The sequence below is a fragment of the Piliocolobus tephrosceles genome, chromosome 19, assembly GCF_002776525.5.
Source record: "Piliocolobus tephrosceles isolate RC106 chromosome 19, ASM277652v3, whole genome shotgun sequence".
NCBI classification, from domain to species: domain Eukaryota; kingdom Metazoa; phylum Chordata; class Mammalia; order Primates; family Cercopithecidae; genus Piliocolobus; species Piliocolobus tephrosceles.
Genome location: NC_045452.1, coordinates 36878195 through 36899995, shown reverse-complemented (window position 1 = coordinate 36899995; position 21801 = coordinate 36878195). Strand labels below are relative to the sequence as shown.

General features: G+C 51.7%; 2 protein-coding genes and 1 pseudogene across 3 annotated transcripts in view; 1 reads left to right on the top strand and 2 right to left on the bottom strand.

Moving 5' to 3' along the window:
• Positions 1 to 11883, top strand: part of ABCG1 (ATP binding cassette subfamily G member 1) — an 81959-nt gene extending 70076 nt beyond the window's left edge. Inside the window, exons 13-15 of one of the 2 annotated variants that reach the window (XM_023192047.1) lie at positions 161 to 319; positions 2152 to 2270; positions 3784 to 11883. In XM_023192047.1, coding sequence (XP_023047815.1) covers positions 161 to 319; positions 2152 to 2270; positions 3784 to 4012 — 507 coding nt within the window. In that variant the 3' untranslated portion in view covers positions 4013 to 11883. The remainder of the gene's footprint in view (positions 1 to 160; positions 320 to 2151; positions 2271 to 3783) is intronic. The other variant, XM_023192056.2, reaches the window with a different exon arrangement.
• Positions 11884 to 13962: 2079 nt separating this feature from the next.
• Positions 13963 to 14737, bottom strand: LOC111526376 (annotated as a pseudogene).
• Positions 14738 to 15878: 1141 nt separating this feature from the next.
• TFF3 (trefoil factor 3) lies at positions 15879 to 21408 on the bottom strand. The gene is given in 4 exon segments (XM_031934603.1): positions 15879 to 15934; positions 18749 to 18898; positions 21179 to 21317; positions 21319 to 21408. Coding segments are annotated over 4 exon segments (435 nt in total).
• Between the last annotated feature and the right edge of the window lie 393 nt (positions 21409 to 21801).

Genomic DNA, 21801 nt, shown 5'->3' with positions numbered 1-21801 from the left:
TGGCGGGAGCTCTGGCAGGAGCTGTGGGGAGTGGGGAAGGACCCGACTTCGGGAGCTCTGGCGGGAGCTACAGGGAAGGGCTGGCTGCCCAGGAGCTTTGCTGTTGGCCTGCGGTAGTGAGAAGCGGCTGAGCCCGAGGCTGATGGGCCCTTGTTTCCAGATCATGTTCCCAGTGGCCTACTGCAGCATCGTGTACTGGATGACGTCGCAACCGTCCGACGCCGTGCGCTTCGTGCTGTTTGCCGCGCTGGGCACCATGACGTCGCTGGTGGCACAGTCCCTGGGCCTGCTGATCGGAGCCGCCTCCACGTCTCTGCAGGTGCCAGCCCAGGAGGCCCTGAGTGAGGGCATGAGGGCTGGGCTTCCCTGCGCCATCTTGGCCTGAGCTAGGGGGCTCTGCCACCCCTCCCCCTACGTCTGCCCTGACCCTCCTAGATGGGGCCGTTCCCACGGGAATGGCCCGCATTGTCGGGGGTCAGGATTGGCTGGCTTCCACAGTGCACACAGCGGGCAGCGTCACGTGTGCCGACTGCCTGCTGGGCGCCCTTCCCAGCCTTTCCCAAACCTGAGCTCCTGTAGCCCCAAGCACAGCCATGCTTAGGTGCTGTGCTGGCCCCATTTTACACAGGGGGGCACTGAGGCCCAGAAGGCAAAGTGATTTGTCAGGGGGTCACACAGCTGTCTCAGGAGCCAAGCTCTCAACACCTATACATCGCTTCCTCTGCGGGGACCCTCGGCCTCTCCATGGGCCCCTTCCTCCTCCCGTCGCCCACCCTGCCCCCCGACCTGCCACCCACGTGCACCTGCAGGTTCTCTACCTCTGTGGCTTCGGGACACTCGGCCTGAGCCTGTCCTTCCGGACAAAAGCACTGCTCTCGAGGCCCTCAGGGTTCCATGCTGGGTGCAGTGTATTCCTGGGTCATCGCCAGTCCACCATGAGCCGGCTGCCTGGCCCCCAGGGCCCGGGTTCCCTCACCCTAGATGAGGATAGCCACGGAGCCCGGCTCACAAGGCTGCCGTGGACCAAAGATGACACGGCAGGAAGGTGCCAGGCCCACACTAGCTGTAGCAACCCATGTCCCCCAAGGCCAGCCCCAGCGCACCTGCTCAGCCACCCCCAGGCCTCCTGCCTAGGGCACTCAGGCTTCGCAGGGGTCACTAATCAGAGCAGGACTGGGATGCCCCTGTCTGCATGTTACACACGGCACACATGCACACAGACACCACACACTACACACCACACACTACACACCACAAAATACAAACACACCACACTACACACTGCAGACACACCACGCTACACACACCACACACCACACACACTACACACCACGCACTACACACACATCACACTGCACACTGCAGACACATCACACTACACACACCACACTATACACCACACACCACACACACTACACATCACGCACTGCGCACACATCACACTGCACACTGCAGACACACCACACTACACACAAATACTACATACACACCACAGTACATACCACATACCACACCCCACACACACAGCACACACCACACCACACACTACAGACACCACACACCACACAGCAGACACTGCACACACCACACACACTCCACACAACCTGCTGCCTCCCAATCACTCACAGCCCCTGGCTGGACCTGTGCTCACTGTGAACCCTGAGTCACGGCGGTTTGTTCCGTCTCTGGGCTGCTCTCCTGGAGGGGCCGACAGGCAGGCGCCCACCCCGCCTCTGGAGGCTGCAGTCCTTCCACTGGGCCCCGACCGAGGGGGTGCCTGCCACACACCTGCCACGGGCCAGGCACTGGCCTTAGGCCCCCGGGGACAGCTGTGGAGGAGCAGGCAGCAGCCCGCTGAGGAGGGTGTGTCCCCATCTGTCTGGCCTGGGCACGTCCTCCGGGTCCCAGCTCATCCTGGGCTGCAGGGGGCTCTGGGGCTGCCACGTCACAGCAGGGCAGCTGGGGGATCCTCAGAGATGGTGACCCCACACCTCGGGGACGCTGCACTCTCTGCCCCATTAAGGACCCTCATTACCATGCCCAGAAGGTGCCCTGGCCCTGCCCCGGGGGAAGCTGGGGTGGGCGAGCCTCCTCTGCAGGAGGCCAGGCTACAGGTTCTGCTACATCTGTCCCCTGCGCCCCCAACTCCAGGTGGCCACCTTCGTGGGCCCGGTGACAGCCATCCCCGTGCTCCTGTTCTCGGGGTTCTTCGTCAGCTTCGACACCATCCCCACATACCTGCAGTGGATGTCCTACATCTCCTATGTCAGGTAGCGGGCGCGGGGCACGCATGGCGTGGGGACCGAGGGTGACGAGGGAAGGACTGCCTCCAGCGGCGTGAGGGGCTCACAAAAGCCACCCTGGGCTGCTGGCCAAGTGCAGATCACACATCTGAGGATCCATGCCTTCCATCTTCCTGCTCGTTCCACCTGCTCCTCCCCAACACACACACACTAAACAAGGAGGCCACACAAACCAGCGCTTGGCACCCCAAGGGCCATGGCAGGCCCAAGTGTTCTGGGCGTTTCCAAGAGCTGCCTTTGATGGAAGCGCTTCCATTTTTTAGAAACGTTCTTCCTCCTCGAAGTGCACAGTGGTCCTAACAAGTGCTGATTATAAAACCTTTATAAGAAATCTGGTGGGGGCTGGGCGTGGTGGCTCATGTCTGTAATCCCAGCATTTTGGGAGGCCGAGGCAGTCAGATCAGTTGAGGTCAGGAGTTCGAGACCAGCCTGGCCAACATGGCAAAACCCTGTCTCCACTAAAAACCCAAAACAATTAACTGGGCATGGTGGCATGCAACTGTAATTCCAGCTACTCTGGAGGCTGAGGCGGGAGGATCTCTTGAACCTGGGAGGCAGAGATTGCGGTGAGCCAACATTGTGCCACTGCACTCCAGCCTAGGTGACAGCGAGACAAAGAAAGAGAAAGAAAGAAAGAGAGAGAGGGAGAGAGAAAGAAGGGAGGGAAGGAAGGAAGGAAGGAAGGAAATCTGGTGGGAAACAAGTCATTTTTAAACAACTTTTTAAACATCCTAATATCTTGGAACAAGAATGCCCAGTGCCTCGGGTCCTTAGTTACAGGGTTTCGTGCCCTCTGCGGAGCGGGGTGTTGGCACGCTGGCCCCACCAGGGGCAGCACCCATCTTCCGAGCTGCAGAAGTTCCATGTGACACAAAGATCCAAAGTTTGGAACAAGCTCTTCTTTTCTAGAATGTCAGTTCAGACTCAGGTATATTGTTCAAGAAAACAGAATGAAAACAAAGCCCTTGTACAGAGTTTCAACAATCTGTGTGTGTTCCAACACCACGAAATCAGAAACCGACATCTTTCTTCTCAAAATGAGTGCTTTTGTTCTGACAGGGCGGGGCTGGGGCAGAGGGAGAGACGGGGCAGGGATGTTTCGTATAAATCTTCTCAAGTCCTTGCAAGTTGGCCAGCCCATGATTCCCTCCAACCCATAGAAAGCACGTAACCTCGGAAGTGAACAAAAGATTTCTCAGTGCATTTCACCAGTGAATGCATATGTACTGTTCATTCAACTTGGTGTTTTGCTCGGGGCCCTGGAGGAAACAAAATTGGAAGAAAAACGTAGTGGAGCTGTTGCCCGTGTTTATCTTCAGAAGATGGTGGGCGGTGAGGAAGTGTTCTGGGGGAGGCAGCCGTTTGGGAAGGGAGGACAGCCAGGCTGGAAATCGCAGGGAGGGTGAACAACGTTGACCTTCAGGCAGCAGCGTGGTTGGCTGGGAGAGCGCCCTCCCTCATGCCCAGCCTTTCCTCCTAGGTATGGGTTCGAAGGGGTCATCCTCTCCATCTACGGCTTAGACCGAGAAGATCTGCACTGTGACATCGACGAGACGTGCCACTTCCAGAAGTCGGAGGCCATCCTGCGGGAGCTGGACGTGGAAAACGCTCAACTGTACCTGGACTTCATCGTACTCGGGATTTTCTTCATCTCCCTGCGCCTCATTGCCTATTTTGTCCTCAGGTACAAAATCCGGGCAGAGAGGTAAAACACTCGAATGCCAGGAAAGAGGAAGATTAGACACTGTGGCCGAGGGCACGTCTAGAATGGAGGAGGCGAGCCTGTGCCCGACCGACGACGCAGAGACTCTTCTGATCCAACCCCCAGAACCGCGTTGGGTTTGTGGGTGTCTCGTGTTCAGCCGCTCCGCCCAGCTGGGCTGGGTTCTCTCCATTCCCCTTTCTAGCTTTAACTAGGAAGATGTAGGAAGGTCGGTGGTTTTTTTTTTTTTTTTTTTTTACATACAGAATTTTAAATACCACAACTGGGGCAGAATTTAAAACTGTAACGCAGCTGGTGACGAGAGGCTTCCTCAGTCCAGTTGCTCCTTAGTACCAGGCACCGTGGGTGCTGGATGGGGAACTGCAAGCAGCCTCTCGGCTGATGGCTGCACAGTCAGATGTCTCGGGGCAGAGGGGCCGAGCATGGAGCGATTTCATTTTATGACTGTTGTTTTTCATAGTTTCATCTTTCTAAGGTGTGTCTCTTTTCCAATGAGAACTCATTTTTGCAAGCCAAAAGTTAATCAGTTGCATTCATTTTAAGAAACTGTACCTTTTTAGTACTTGCTGAAGAATGATTCGGGGTAAATCACGTACTTTGTTTAGAGAGGCAAGGGGTTTAACCGAATCACCTAGCTGGTCTCATACGCAGACAGCACTTGTGAAGGATTGAATGCAGGTTCCAGGTGGAGGGAAGACGTGGACACCGTCTCCGCTGAGCCATGCAGAAATTTTTAAAAGCTATACAAAACATTGTAAGAAGACATTGGCCAACTCTTTCAAAGTCTTTTATTTTCCACATGCTTCTTATTTTAAGCAAAATATATTGTTTGTTTCTTCCTTTCTGACTACCTTAATTTTGCCTAGGTTGATTTAAACAAACAAACAACAAACAGCATCCCTTTCCTCCTGTATCACCTCAGCTACCTCCACTGAACCTGGAAGAGCAGAGCTTAGGGAAATTCAGGCACGACCTTTGAGGGTTGTCTCTGCAGGAGCAGCCAGCAGAGAAAGATGGGCTAACTGTGCAACAGGGGAGGAGACCAACAACATGGCATCAGAATCCAAGGGCTTAGGGCAAAGTCAGTAGACTTCAGTGTGTGGAGGCATTTGAAACTTGATCAAACAACGCATTTCGAGTGGTGGGGGATTTCATCTCTGGTGTTTGTGATCTCACAGCCACATCACCGCCTCAGTGTTAGGATTGTGTAAACTTTGCATATTGGAAACCGCTTCTTTCTTACGACTGAATCACATAGGTCGAATCCCGCTAGGGCAGGAACAGGTGCCTGTGTAGAGGTCAAGTGGCCTTTGAATTCCTAACAAGGCTGCCTGTGTGCTTGTCCGCTCCCAGAGGCAGTTCAGCTACATGCGGAGAAGGTGATTCTGGCCAAAGAAGTCCATCTTTAGGACAGTGCCACTGTTTCCGCCTTCTAGAATATCATTCTCCAAGAATCCGGGCTTCTGATGGAAAGGCTGTGTTTTTGTGGGCAAATCAGTGAACCTTTCTGAGCTACATTTTTCCTCATCTGTAAATAGTTACAGTACATCATGCCCACGGCCATGCCAGCTCAAAGGGGGTCAAAGGGCGTGGGATTCCTTGGTGATGTCCCTGTTCTTATTTCCCACTTTGAAAGAACGAAAAGGGTCTGAATTTTATTTACACATGGATTTAGTTTGCAAATTCTTAGAGATTCCTTTTTTACTGCTAGATCTTTTTTTGTAAACACAATTGAGATAGATATTAAAGTGTAATTTTAAGTGTGCTTGTTCTATACAAATATGGCATTGCCTTCCAGATTAAGTTTTTAACCAGAGTCAAACTTAGCCTTTATAAAAAGTCCTCATTGAATTTCAAAATAGATTTTCTTGTAAGACATCGCACATAGGAAAGACTTACCTAGGAATAGCTGGGTGAAATGCAGAATTGGAAAAAGGCAAAAGTCCTTGCTCATGGCTCAGAACTACATCGAGTGAGGTCGGTGTTGAAAACGCCCATTCCCTCCAGGTGAGCCTTTCCCATTGTGGATTAGTGTTGGGGGTTCATGGACCTCATACGGGTGTGTCTGCCAGGAACTACACTGCGTGGACCCACAGCCCTGCCCCAGAAGCAGCTTGGTCTTGTTTGCTGAGACCGCTTGCTGTCCCTCAGCAGTTTCAGGAGGAAGCAGTGAGATGCCTCTAGATTTAAAATCTGGTTTCAGAGAGCACCTAAGCCCTCTGACGGAATGACTCCCGTATGAATTTGATGGAGGTACTTCTACGGGGAAGGGCTTGGGAACCGTGAGGGCTGTTAGGCTGCAAGAAGGGAATGGATATGTGAGATCACGTGGGTTTATTTTTTGAAGGGTGAACTGGAGTAGGTGAGGATTCTGCAGTCGATGCTCCAGGATGGCTTTGCTCAGCCCTCCCCTGTAGACTGGAGGAAAGCCTACCGCAAAAGGAGGAGAGGATGCATCTGTCCTAGGCGCAGCCGGCCTCCCTCTTCCAGGTTCAGCAAGGGCCCCTGGTTGGGCATTTTCCTCGTAACCTTTGGCAGCATTGACTCAGATGCCATTGTTTAGCTTTCCAGATATTTCCCCGCTGCTTTTTGTGTTAAGGTAGTTTGGTAAAATGCCTTATTCCATTGACCTAAGATAACTTCAAGCAACTCATTGATTTACTTTTGTAACTAGCTGTGGTTCAGAGGCACACGGCAACGTGCTGTCTTTCACATGTTGAACGTTAAACCCAGACCAACTCCCCAAATCTAATTTGTTTCAGTAATTCCTGAATGCAATGACCCAGATATTCCTTTCATCTCTGATTGAGTTTCTTCCATTAGAAGGAAGGATTAAACCTTGGATAAAAGATTCGCAGCTGCCCCAGTGGTTAATAGAGGTGAAAATGGAAGTTTCAGTGAAACTGCTGGGGCCTTTTGCCTTTGTCCCCATCCAAAAAGTTTGATCATTTTGTGCCTCTCTTTCTTCTCCTCTGGCTGAATATCCACTGGAGACTGAATTCTCCGAAACTCCCTGCTTGGGTGAAGTGGGAAGCTGTCTCCAGGAAGGGGAGTGACTGTGCAAAGTTTTACACAGTCGATGCTAGAATTGGATTACATCACCTGGGGGAGCCGCCTTCAGGACCAGGAAATAGGACATGGAGCTTTGAGGTGAAAACTTATCTTAGAAACCCACAAAAATTCATTTCCCCAGCCCGACATCGGGGACAGACCACACCCATGGGGGAGAAACAGGGCTTGGTTGTTGCAGTGAGAAGAGAAGGCACGACTCTGGTGCACCGAGCACCTTTCCTCGTGGCTGTTTCCAGGCACTGGGCTGAATGCCCTCAGAATCCCCTGTCCCCTGCCCACTCCTCAAACCCTTACTGACCCACCCCTCTCGCCTGGTCCTGTCCCAGGCCCTGGGAGTGAGAGGGAGGGGACTCCAACGTGGGTTTGCCCTCCAGTGTGGTGGGAGGGACCCACGTGGCCACTTGGCTTCGCCCTGCTCATGGTGCAGACATGGAACGCGGAGGCAGGGAGAGGCTCCGTGACGTCCCCGGGGCCCCAGAACGAGGAAGGAGCAGAGTTAGGATTCCAGCCCAGTTGGACCCCGAAGTCCCTGTTTTGTTTACTGCCTCCTGTTCATGGCGTATGAATGTATCTGAGATGCTTTGTAAGGCATAAAGTGCAATACTAGTTTAGTGGCTGATCGTTCAGTGATTCCTTCTGTCACCAAACAGATGGCTGAGATGAGAGGGAAACCCAAGCCTAATGCCCTTCAGTGGCCTTGCATCGGAGCGCCCGTGACAGGTACCTCTGCATGGAGGCTGTCCTCGCCCTTGCCTGCTCCTCCTATTGTAACAGTCCTGTGGACTAGCTCAGGCTCCAGAGGGGCTGGTGTGTGTGTGTGTGTGTGTATGGTGTGTGTATGTCTACATACAAGCACATGTGCACACATGCACACACACACATGCACACATACATGCAGGTGTGCAGACTTGGCTCCAGGCATGTGTCTGATAGTATTATTCTATGATATTTCCCTCATCTCCATAGAATACCACCTTCTGAATCCTCAATCAGCCTTTACTTCAAGAAGAAAAGAAAAACCTCTCTCCTTCCAGGTCTGTGGTGCAGATGGGAAAAGTGTAGTCAGAACCCATCAAGGCTTTAGTCAAATGCCAGCTGAATTAGAACGTGACGAACGTTAGACAAAACAACCCGACTGTGCAGGCGGGGGAGGCGCAGAGTGTATAAATATAAAGTTAGATACTTTTAAGGAATAAAGACTCTAATAAAATATTTTATATAAAACTTTTTACCTGTGCTCGGCGTCAGATGCTTTAAGTGATTGGCTTGCATTTTCTAAGTCGATGGATTCTTAGGCTGTGTCTGGAATGCACTTGTTGTTCCTCTGGGAAGAGCACTGATTTGTCACTTATGTTCTGGTCCAAGACCTGGCTGTAGATGAGCCCGTTCTCAATGATGTTCATGTTTTATGTTGAATTGTCTTAAAGTTTTGTGTTTCCTGTTCTCCCAGAATCCTCACCTGTATCCTCCTGCCTCGTGATATTGGCCATGACCTCGAAATATGGCTGGAGGAGGCTCGTGGCAGGGCTAGCAGGAGGGCTCTGGACCACACCTTCCCTTTGGTCCTCTCCACCCTTGCAGGGGCTCCCTCAACCCGGGCTCTGGGGTGGTAGCTCGGGCAGGGCGATATCACTTCTTCCTTACTCTGCTTTGCTGGAAACCCATTTCCCAGGCTAAGCTCTGTAGAGCCGGCTGCTAGTGGGGAAAGCAGCCCCCTCGAGGTTTTGGTCCCGAAGTTGAGGTGAGCAGGGCCTAGAAGTTGCTCGGTGTTATGTGCTGTATTAGCCCATGGCTCCCTGAGCTCCGGCCAGGCAGTGACCCTCAGAGTGAGGACTTCTGGGACAGCAGTGGCTTAGAACTGGGCTTTCAGATCCAGCTTCCCTCCCATCTCTGGGATGCAGAGTAGAGAGCTGGGCTGGGTGAGGTCGCAGAATGGACCCACAGTGGCCCCTGCACTCCTCTCATGGCGGGCAAGCACAATCGGAGGCTGCCCCAGGCGTGCACATAAGCTCACAATACACGCTCTGCTTCCCCCTCAGTAACCCCTGCCTCTCTGGACTGCCCGGCCGCCCTCGATCCCAGTAACGTTAAAGTCATGATCCTTTCCGAGCCACTGCGCTTGCCCTGTCCCATTGGGGAGATTCCTCCAAGATAATCGCCCCCTGCAAAGACAGGGGCTTCTGATAGCCACCTGTGGGGCTGATCTTTTTAGGGAACCTCCCTGGGACCAGAAGCAGGGAAGAAATAGGAGACCCTGCATCCCCGTGGCACAGTCTAATTTTCACTTACAAGCTCAATTCAGGCTGTCCTTAAAATCCACGTGTCCTGGGCAGGAAGGAAACGTGGGGAGGGGCACACACACACATCCTTCTGCTGTGCTGGCCTAAAGTTCCTGGTAACTCTCCTACATCCTGCCTGTTTCCTTTTTCCAAATTTGAGGAAACAGAAGGGTTTAGCCTTAGCCCAGTTTTTTATGTTATCTCCGAACAGGCCAACCTGGAACCACCCCTCACACAGACACGTGTGGTCTGCCCCAGTGTGCCCAAGGCCCACCCTGCTTTGCCTGGGGTTGATGTGAATGACACACATGTGAGCGGAGGCTGGGGTTAGGACCCTGAGGCTTCCCTGTTCTCAGAAATAGTCTCTTGGCATCGAAAGGAGAAAACGGTCCATGCCACTTGCTACCACATTCCAGCCTGGCAAGGGTTACTGTTTATAGAGGCACCATTTGAGGGTTTTTCCATGTAGAATGACCATTGTAAAGCTGAAGAGAAAGGAACAGAAGCACAAAAGCACCTTGATTCATCGCAAACAGGCAGGGGCTGCCGGCTGGACGAGAGCTCTGCATTTTGAGGGCGTACTGGACGCGCTGAGGGCTCCTCTACAGCTGTGGGCTAAGCTTGCCCAAGCCACTCCCCTTTTCCAGAAAGCCACTCCCATGGCCACCTGCCTTTCAGGTCCAGGTTGAGGACACAGCCATGGGCACGTATGTGTTTGTTTCACTGGGGTTCATGGTTTTGGGGACAGTCTTCTAGCCCCCGAGATCTCGGGAAAGGCATGAGCTCGAACCACATACCTAAAAAGTAGCAAACTCAAAATTCTTACATTCAGCTGTTTTCTGTCAATAAAGCACCACCATCCTCTGTGTGTCTGCACTGAACAAACATACGAGAGAATCTGGATGATCACTTTGGGTGCCTTTGACCTAAACTTTGCACATGACTTTAAACATGGCCCTGACACTGCACAAAGTAAGAAATGCTTTTTATTTTATGGTCCTTAAGGTTCCAAGATCCGATCTCTGGAAACGTGTAAGCCACCTGCTGTTACCTCTGACTCTTGTGGTCCATTACCATGAGGGCCGGTGAGTGGGGCAGAGATGCTGAGGCCTGGCTGGTGAGCCCCTGTGCAGTGAGGCAGGACTCTCCCTGGTGGCCTTTGTCGGGGGCTAGTCCTCTAGTCCCCCAGACAAATCTCCCTTTAAGGAGGCTTCTGAAGCTCTGAGTGCTGACACTCAGAATTAAGTTGACTCCTCACTGCTCACTGCACTTGCCTGTGAGCCTCTGGAAAACAGTTTGCCCAGTGAGAGTGCTGCAGCTGAGGCAGAAGCAGACGTGTCTGTTTCTGGGGAAGTTACCCAAACAATCTCCCCTCTTAGGGGGCCCTAATGTGCCCCCTCCTGTGGGTTGAAATACATCTGGCCTTGGAAGGCTAGGAAGCTAAGAAGTACGTGGGTTTAGGGTTGACAGTCCCATATTCATGGACTCCTGGCGATCCCTGAATGCCACCTAATCTGAGTGGTACCACAATTTGGTTTGCCTGAAAATATAATAGTAACCATGGCAATGATTTCATTTTTACACCTTTGCATTTTTACATGTCTGTCATTGTGCATCGTGGGGTCTCTTTTCCTTGACCTACCAGCTTCCCAAGCTTAATAATCAATATCTCACTATTACGTCATTGGCCAACTAAAAACAGTAGCAAAACACCCAAATTGATATTATCATCCAAATTGATAATAAAATAGACCACCACACCCACACATTGGGGGCTTCCCATTTTTACAGTCTTGTCCTCCCACCTGCAGGGTGTGAATGGGGATCAGTTTTTCAACAGAACCTGTATGTTTGGTAAGTTAATATGTGTAGCTGACCCCTTTGCCTTTGTTTTTATGTATTTATATTTTTCCTTTGTAGATATATTGATGCAATACCTGTTCATAGTTGAATCTGTTACGAATTGTTACCTTTTATTTGATGAAGAACTATTTAAAGATTTTCCTTTGTTATTTCTTCTAAAGCAAAAGTCAATGCAAATAACTCTAATCAGTGTGTAAACGCCTGCATATATCTGTATATCTGCTATGTAATTATATAATGTTTTTATAATGCTGTGTGGATAACTTTACACTGATTTAGTTACTTGACTGTAGGAAACACTGTTGCTTTGCACGCTCTGAGAGGTTTGCACCGTAACAGATGAAGGCAACATATTTACATATGTACATGTGTATACATACATATATTCAAAAATAACATCGGCTCTTTGGGGTGTCTGTTTCCTTGGTTGTTTCACACCACTGGAACATTGAACCTGGACAGACCCTAGAATCTGAGGTTCCTGACTCCACCTTACAGGCCAAAGAGCCACGTGTCTATTTCTGTAGACCTATCTCCTGAGATTTGTACATGCATTTTTTGCAGACTTAAACTTTGTTTTCTGAAATTAGATGCCATTGATGATGATGTGATGTCAGTCAAATAAAGCATCATTATTTTCAGATTTCTGCTTCTCTTTCGCTTTCAACAGCCCCAGCTCTCAGACCTGCTGGGGGAGTCAGTTCTGGCAGAGCATCTAGCATTTTCCCCCTACCCGCCCTTGCTCTCAATGGAGCAGTTCTCTCTTCAGTGTCATGATGGATTCCAGTGAGGAAGACAAATAAGAGTGATGGTAAGGATGCCTGCAGCTCCAGATTCCATGGAGCACCACGTAGTGGCACTGTACCCTACCTTTCCATGTGCAATCTCATCAAGCCGTCGTCATCAGAGCTGGAGAGCCACAACTGGCCCCATTTTTCAGGTTAAAAACACCAAGGCTCAGGGAGATTACACAACTTCCCAAAGCCACAGAGCTGGTCACGCCAGCCACACCCTTCACCACCAACTCAAGACGAGGGAGAAGGTGTGCGCATGCCACAGAAAACCATCATGGGGTGTAATGGCTGCAGTGTGGGGAGAAGTCCAGTTTTTCTCTCCCCTTTCCACCAGCAGCACACGCCAGCAGCAAAGGAGCCCAGTCCTGTTCTGGCTTCTTCTGGCAATCAAAGTGTTCATTCTGGAAGGTTCTGGAAACATGCACCATTTCCAAGTCAGTGATGAAGGTATTTGACATAAAAATGGTTCCTGGGTCCTGTGGGTCACAATTCATTATTTGAATTCACCCTGAGCTGCTGACAGATGTCTGTTTCAGATGTACCCTGACCAGGAGGTGGGAAGGCCCAGCAGGTGGTATTGAGGCCACAAGGGCTCTGGACAGCTGTGGTCAACTGATGCCCAGTAATGGAAATTAAATATGCATGAGGCCCTATGAAAATATAAGAAATCAAAGGAGAGTAATGTTTGGTACACTCTTGTTCAGTGCATCGTGCTCCCCATGTCCACACCAGAGGACGGGATGAAGGAGACCAGGGCTTGAATTCCCCTGGATTGGGCACCCACGAACACAGGCAGCCCCAGCACTGACATGCTTGAAATGAACGACTCGGCTAACGCTGCAAACCAAACAAATGCAGTCTTTTCTTGAATTACATGACATACACTCCTGGAAAATTCAGGTATGTTCAAGCCATTTGAAACAACAACCAACCATCAAAACAACCGTGTTAAGATGTAACACAGAAGTAGTCTCTGGGCTTCAATCGTCATGAATAGGTTTGCAGCCACCATGAGTGTCCAACAGGACGCTAGGACGTCCATCGGGTGGAGGCAGTGGTCTGTTCAGCACACCTGGGGACATCACAGGGTCCTGCCACGTCTGGCCTGTGTCCACTCAACGCCTCCGTTCATATGATCCATGAACACGCCCACAGATTCCCAAACATCCCCGTGGCAGCAGCCTCCACTGGGAACCCTCGGCTTAGAACATGTGTCCTGGGGCCCAGATCCTCTTCACCAACAGGAAGCCCAGGGTAATTCTGGGGCTGGGTATCTTTTTTTTTTTTTTTTTAAAAAAAAAATAAGAGTGGTTTTATTGATTACACACACTGTTAGCTAAATTAATATATATTATAAATTTTAAGAATTAGAAATAAGTGACTTTTATTTTTTAACCCAGAATAATCTAAGTTATGGCAGCATGTTCAATGAAAATTATTTAAGTCCGGCACAGTTTTTCTATATCTGTTTCTCAGGTAATCAGGGACATCATCCAAGCATAATGACCCTCATGACGTAAGTTCCATTAAGTAGAAATGAAGCATCATATGTTTTCATTTTTAGGAAAGACTCCTCCTTTTGTCATATGGTCATATCCCTAATAATGTTACTCTACTGTACAAATAACTTTTCACCCACAAGAGTTGCCTCAAATAACTTTCATTTTGGAAAGTTGTCAAGGCATGAAACAGAGTAGCAAAATGCCACTCTGGACTTTGCATCTTGGAGTTTCCATTTTGCTTTAGGATTTAGACTCCAGTTTATAATTAAAACCTAATCATTCCCACATTATTATATTTATGTAGGAAAGCCTTGCTGTGTCCACTCTTAACACAAAGATAGAAAATGTCAAATAGTTTGAGCAAGTAGTTGGCAGATCACAGACATGAAACAGTGCTGTCGGAAACAAAAACCGTTTAGTGTTTTTAGAGGTGAAGAGATTGATGGGTGTCATTCAAATTTCTCACCTCCTTCTTCCACATCTTTCAAATTGAGTACTTCCAAAGAACCTTTGCCTTTGGTTTCCTTTTTTATTAGCTCATCAATTTCTCGGAAGCAGCCCGGGTCAATCAGACATACGATTTCTAACTGTTGGCCATAATCTTCGCTTTCTATGACCTTGATCAGTGGCTTGAGCTTTTCTTTCAGCTTCTTGCCTTCATTCGCTGGAAGGATGAAGCGAAGCCTCATGTGAGCACGTTCTATCTTCATTTTCTCTTTTAACTGCTTTATCACTTCCAAAGCCTGCTGTTTTGTACTTTTGTTGGTTTTCACTGAATAGTGGATGTCCTTCATGGCTCTCTCAATAAGGATCACGTGTATGGTCTCTTTGTTTCAGGATTCACACATTTGTCTGCCACAATAGTTGCAATGTCCCTAAACATCCGTTCCAGTTGTGTGCGTCTTTCTTTATCTGATACTTGAACTTCTTCTTTAGTCAAAATCAGCTTACAGATTTCAGTTTGGTCATCTGTTCCAAACGCACTGATGAGATCTTCCTTCTTGGCAACCTGACCTTTAGAAACGTTTACAAACACTGAATGAGTCTGCAGAACTTCGTCAAGGTCTTTTTCCACGCCGCTCCGCCAGCCGACGACCTTGTTTTTGCAGCAGGCGATTTCCAAGCGCTTCCCGGCGCGCTTCATCCGTACCACGGCCACATTGGTTAGGCGGATCTGGTTGGTGGGGGTGAAGATCGACATCGCGGCTGTTCAAAGACCAAGGAGCCGGCGAACCGGGGTAGACCGCACCGACCAGCCTGAAAGCCACCAGCGGCGCGCGGCCGTGACCCCGGGGCTGGGTATCTTTTTTTTTTTTTTTTTTTTTTTTGAGAAGCAGTCTTGCTCTGTCCCCTGGCTGGAGTACAGTGGCGCGATCTCGGCTCACTGCAAGCTCCGCCTCCCGGGTTCCCGCCATTCTCCTGCCTCAGCCTCCCGAGTAGCTGGGACTGCAGGCGCCCGCCACCTCGCCCGGCTAATTTTTTTGTATTTTTAGTAGAGTCGGGGTTTCACCGTGGTCTCGATCTCCTGACCTTAGTGATCCGCCCGCCTCGGCCTCCCAAAGTGCTGGGATTACAGCTTGAGCCACCGCGCCGGGCGGGGCATGGGTATCTTAATTTGTATCTGGACGTGGCAGGGCACAGCGGTGATTGGTGGCGAGCCGCAGTGACTCCAGCGGTCAGCAGAGGGCGCTGTTTAGTCACTTTGTGTTTGAACGAGGTTTCCGTTCTGCCGTCGCGCTGCCGGGTCGATGGGCTGCTTTGGGTCTTGCTCCCTCGTTGGCGTCTGTGATCTCTTATGAGAATGTCACAGCCCCCAGGTGGGTGCTGTCAGGGGCGGTGCGCTCTTTCTCATAGCACAAACCCCACCCGGGGTTCTGAGAGCCCCCATACCCTGCCTGGGGCTCCCGAGGAAGGCAGGGAGCTTCCAAGGTCCCCATAGCAACCGAAGCCGAAGCGAGGGAGAGGCAGAGACAGACGGAGGCAGGACCCCGGAGACGGAGAAGGACGAGAAGGACGGCGGTCCACTCCAGCTCATTCCAGGACCCCAACCCTCCTCAGCCTCTTTCCTTTCCTCACAGGAGCCTGCCCTGCACAGCTGAGTTACGGGGGTTCTCTGTCCTGCCAGCAGATCTCTCCACCTGATGCTGTTTCATTTGATGGAAGCGACCTTGATCCCCGCCCCCTGACAAGGACAGCAGAAGTCAATGGTGAAGCTTCTAGAATGTGCATGAAACATTATCCTGTCTGAGGAAGGCACAGGCTCGGGCTGGAGACAGGGAGCAGCTCTGTGGTGGGTGAAGGAGGGGTCCCACCTGGCTCAGATTTGGGGGGAGCCCTCCCTCTCAGGGGCATAGCAGGAAGGAGTCTGGGAGGGGGTATGGCAGTGTGGAGGTGTTGACTGCAGAAGGCAATGCCGAGAATGGAGGGGTGGGGCAAGTCAAATTCTTTGGAAATGCAGGTGGGTGGTGCCCATGAGTGAGGTCCCGGGCAAGGAGGCAGCAGAGCCCTGTCCCCGGGGAGAGGGCACCAGGCAGGGTAGGAGGAAAATGGAGCTGGTCATCCAGCCAGCAGTGAGGTGGCCTGAGGCTGAGGCCAGGGGGCCTGGGGCCAGCCTTTCCATCCCCTGTAGCCCTCAAAGAGTGAGCATGGTCTGTGAGGGAGAGGGATGCAGAGCCCGGCCCAGGATGCCCAGGCAAGAGCAGCTCTCAGTAGCAGAGCTCCGGAGCGGGGAGGCCACGCTTGGCGTGTGTTCTGAGGTCTGGGATAGTCCTGGAACTTTCACTCCAGGGAGGGCAGCTGATGCTTCGGGGCATTGGAAGGGACACCCAGGGCTTCAGATTCAGAGACCAGGATATCCTGACAGTGTCCCCTCTCCGTAGGGACTTTTGGACAAGCTACTTCACGAAAATCTCTTTCCATGTCTGTAAGACAAGGGCAGTACTACCTCACTTCTTGGGATGTTGTGAGCTCTAGGGACCAGGCCCCACGTGCAAGCTGAAAAAGGCTGCTGTTTTAAAGGAGCAGTTGTCTCTTTTCGAATGGGAAGAAATGCCTCAGAACAAGAACCCCACCGCTGTGACCGCAGTGCAGTGGAATTGTGGATCTGGCCCCTAAGAGAGCCCCAGCAGTGGGAGCAGCATGGGAGGCCCAGCCAGGCAGCACTCACTGGCCTTTGTGCATCCAAAACCGTCTTGGTGGGAGTGGAGAGCTGCCATGTCCCAGGTCAGTGCAGTGGGGAGAGAACCACACTCAGGTCCAGAGGTGGATAAGGCTTCATGAGGACATGAGATGGAATCCCCACTGTCACCAGCTCATTCATTCCTATAGCTGCATCCATTTTTTTAAAAAAAGAGAAAAGGCCACCCAATGTGTCACAGATGTTTAAACTTAATTAGCAAACAAATACAAAACAGTGCCAGGTTAATTTACTGGACAAAGAAACAACAACCCAGGAACAGTATGAGTATCAAACAGGGTGTGAAATAAAGGACCACTTTGGAAGATCGTTTTATTGGCTTGCTGTCTTCACCATTTGTGATTTTTGAAAACTTCTACTTGAAATGTATTTTTTCTGCTTTCCCGAGGAAGCGGCACTACGTGTTCCTAGGCTTTCCTGTGACGTGGGTGCCTGTCTGGGATTCAAAACATCCTTGCATGCACTGCGGCTCCTTAGGGAGTCTGTTCCTGCCCTTGAGGCCTGGGCAGACCCTCCCTTGACACCCTCCCACCCCTCTCCCACGACGCAACAGAAATAAAGCACAACCGTTGGAAAGTCTCAGGCACCAAGAACTGTCCTCGGGCGGAGCATGGGACCTTTATTTGTTAAGACATCAGGCTCCAGACGTGAACTTTCAGCAGAAGCGCTTGCCGGGAGCAAATGGACAGAAAAGCTGAGATGAACAGCGCCCGGCAGCAATCACGGCCGGGCAAGGGTGCTCGGAGCTTCGCATCCCCTAGCCAGGGGCAGCTGGAGGTGCCTCAGAATGAGCATTCTGCAAACAGAGCAAAGGCCTGTGTGAACAGTCTCTCTCCACCCACGCTGCCCAGCTTCCCACGGTCAAGGCAGGCTCCAAGGCCAGTGCCTAGTGCTGCCTCCTACCCTGAGTCACTGGGGAGTGTTGAGTCCTCACCACATGGGGGAATAGCCAAGATTCCCACCTCGGGTTACTAAGCGAGACAGTGGGACCCAGGGGTCAGGCAGATAACAAGTGAGATGGGCCTTGGCAGGGCCGTGGCTGGCACCCAGAGAGGAGAGTGTAGTTCCGGGATGAGGAGCTGAAGGAACAGGACCGGCAGTGGACAGTCGACAGACCCCTCTCTCTCCTGGCCTTCTCTAGACCCCCACCCCCATCCTGGACTTGCTGGGGAGGGTGGAGGGAGGCCCTGGGCAAGGCAGGGGTCCATCATTGATCAGGCAGCCAGTGCCAGCAGGACTCAGCCTCCGCGTTTCACCCTGGGACAAAGGGCAAGAGAGGCCCCTCTGGATGCTGGTTCCAGGAAGGTGGCTCACGCAGATGCGGCCTTCGTGGGGGCTGAGCTGGCACTTGGACAGGGCAGATGGCTTATAGCCGATCGCCACACCCACGACGTGGGGCAGCTGAGCCTGGTGGAGCCAGGGTGGCAAACCCGTGTGCAGGGCCATCTGTCACCTGTACAGCACGCAGGCTCTCCGCCCTTGGGGAGGGAACCCCCAGGGTGGTTGCCCTGCACCTGCCCTCCACCATGGCAGAGAGAGGGAGAGGAGATGGCCCTTGTGGGGGGCAGAGTGGGGGAAGTGGGGTGTGGCACCGAGGCCCAGCACCCAGGGCGGGCACTGCCTGCCATCTGTGGAGGGGACGCCACAAATGACAAGACTCTGGTGGGGGCCGGTTTGCAAAAACAGCCTGAAAGTCAGCCTGGCTTTCCACACCTATGTGTTTCCACTTGTCCCAAGAATAGTTATTAAATTAGTTTCCTCTACATAAGGCCATCATTTTGAACACCTTTTTGAAATGATTGCTTTTATGTTTTACACAAACGGGACAGAAGAGGACAGCCCCTGGCCATGGCTGCCCTGGGCTTGAAGCCTCTGCTCTGGGGCCTTGGTGCAGGTGTGTGTGGCTTCCTGGGGACCTCGTGCCTCCATCTCCAGCCCAGAGAAGACAGGGAGGCCCTGAGACCCCCTGCCTTATGGGGCCAGGCCCAGACCGCGATGCTGTCACTCAGGCCTTACCTCCTTGTTCCTGCAGGGGTTTGAAGCACCAAGGCACTTCAGGGATGCTGGAGTCAAAGCAGCAGCCCCGGTTGTTGCACTGCTCGTGGGTGACCTGGGGGTAGCCGCAGTCTACCCTGTCCTTGGCCGGCACGGCACACTGGTTTGCAGCTGTCCCAAACAAAGCCCTGTCAGCTGTCAGAGCCCTTACTGACAGGTGAGTGTGTTTGCTTCACTTTGCAAGCTTGCATCCTCCCGCTCCCACCTCCAGAGTTCAACCACAGCTGAAACCCTCATTCCTAGGAAGATGGGCTTTCCTTGTGAATATTTGCATCCTCCTGCTCCCACCGCCTGAGTTCAACCACAGCTGAAACCCTCACTCCAATGAAGACGGGCTTGGTGAATATTTGCATCCTCCTCCTGCCCCGCTTGAGTTTAACCACTGCTGAAACCCTCACTCCTAGGAAGATGGGCTTTCCCTGTGAATATTTGCATCCTCCTCCTGCCCCACTTCAGTTCAATCACAGCTGAAACCCTCACTCCTAGGAAGACGGGCTTTCCCGGTGAATATTTGCATCCTCCTGCTGCCCCCGCCTGAGTTCAACCACAGCTGAAACCCTTGCCTTTAGGAAGATGGGCTTGCCCTGTGAATATTTAAAGAGAAGCAGTCTGTTAAATGCTAAACTTGTGGACTCTGGCCATTTGCCTAAGCGTCTCTCTCCCTGGTACGCTCTTACCATCTTTTCAGGAAGTCACATACGGACCTGGGTCCCTTCCAGCTGGTAGGAACCCCTGGGGAATCCAGGGTCCCCTGAACCTGGAAACAAAGTTCCCCTTCCCTGTTAGACCAACAAAACCTTGCCCCTTTGTTTTAAATGAAAAACGTGATGGAAGACACACACGCCATAGAGATCATTGCAACGCATGCTGCCTTTCATTTTTTTCTGCATCTCCCTTCCCCGAATTGTTGAGCATGTCCCACCGTCCGTGGACATCCTTCAGTCCCCAATATTTTCATTTTTCAGGCAAGCCTCTATGTCTGTGTGTGCAGCAGAAGTTCACCTCGTTTCATTAATGAACTGGGTATTTCCTTAGGAAAATAGAAATCATGTGGTCTCTTAAATTCCCTTCTATTGCTCTCAGTCTGTAATTGCTTAGCCTCACGGCGTCCAAATTTCGCTCACACTGGAATCAGCTGCAGAGCTTTAGAAATGACTGACGTTGGCTGGGCGTGGTGGCTTACGCCTCTAATTCCAGCACTTTGGGAGGCCAAGGCAGGAGGATCACTTGAGGCCAGCAGTTTAAGACCAGCTTGGCCAACATAGCGAAACTCCGTCTCTACTAAAGATACAAAAAATTAGCTGGGCATGGTGGTGCATGCCTGTAATCCCAGCTGCTCGAAGCCGAGGAACAAGAATTGCTTGAACCTGGGAGGCGGAGGTTGCAGTGAGCTGAGATGGTGCCACTGCACTCCAGCCTGAGTGACAAAGCGAGGCTGTCTCGAAAGAAAACAACTGAGGCTTGGCTCTCACCCACAGATGCCCTGATGTAACTGGTGTGCCCCAGGCATTATTTATTTATTTATTTTTTTTTTTGAGACGGAGCCTCGCTCTCTCTCCCGGGCTGGAGTGCAGTGGCCGGATCTCAGCTCACTGCAAGCTCCGCCTCCCAGGTTTACGCCATTCTCCTGCCTCAGCCTCCGGAGTAGCTGGGACTACAGGCGCCCACCACCTCACCCGGCTAGTTTTTTGTATTTTTTAGTAGAGACAGGGTTTCACCGGGTTAGCGAGGATGGTCTTGATCTCCTGACCTCGTGATCTGTCTGCCTCAGCCTCCCAAAGTGCTGGGATTACAGGCTTGAGCCACCGCGCCCGGACGGCATTAGGATTTTTAAAGCTCTCCAGGTAATTCTAATGGGCTGCAAGTTCAGGAACCCCTGCTTTTGACCCTGCTCAGAAGACACCCGGATAAAAGCCATACTCTCATTCCTTCAAACTTGGTTAATGGAGCAGCCACGCCCCCGCCGCAGGGTTGCTATGCAATGGCTAAATGAACCTTGTGCCTGTAGGTATTGACAGTGTTCTGAAGTCAAGGTTTTCTTCCTGCATCTTCTTCTTTGTAAATGTGGAAACAATGCATAAAGACCTATATTGTAATTTAGAAATCTCCCGCAACGATGGCTATGGGGTCATAGGGGATGGGCTCAGGCTCAAAGCCTGATTTCAACACAGACTAGGCAGAGCTGCCTTAGATAAGTTGTTAACTTTCTCTGAGCCTCGGTTTCCTTGTCTGTGAAATGGGAACAATAAACACCCACTTCATAGGACTAGCGCAGGAAAAAGTGTATATGTGACAGGTGGCCATTACTACATGAATGCAGAATCCCCCCTTATCCTGGATCCTTTCCCTTCCCACCCACCCTGCTACCGGGGCAGTCAGAGCGGTACTCACACAGGCCCACGTACTCAGCAGAGCTGGAGGACGCCAAGGCCAAGACCAGCCCCAGCATGCAGAGCGCTCTGGCCGCCATGACTACCATGGGCTCCGGGATGCAGCTCAGGACACACTTCATGGTCCAGGAGGCCTCATTTTATGCCCCGGTATTTGCACAGCCGCTCTGGATTGTTTGCTTGGTGAAGGCTCTTCCTCCTGGCTCTGGCTGCTCCTGTACTCTCCTGCATGCCTTTGTCAAGCTCCCAGACAGTTCTTCTCTCTCAAAGGGGAGAGGTCAGTTCAGCCCCCACTGTTTTGGCAGCAAGCGGTGAGGGCGGATTCCAGTTCTGGTTATGGGTCCTCTGCTGGGGAGCAGACATGTGTTAATCACCCTCCTAGCCTGGCCTGGTGCAGGGTGTGGGAGCCATGTGGGGCTGCAGGACCAGGGCGCGGTGTCCATCTCAGCCTCCCAGCCAGGAGCCCTCAGAACACCCCTGGTCCCACGACAAGAGAGCCCCAGGCTGCTCCATCCCAGATCAGCCTTGGAGACAGGCACTCTTAGTGAGTCAGGACCCTACAGCTCTCTCACAACTCCTGAAACACAGAGATTTCTTGTCTTTCTTTTTTGTTTTCTCCCCTAA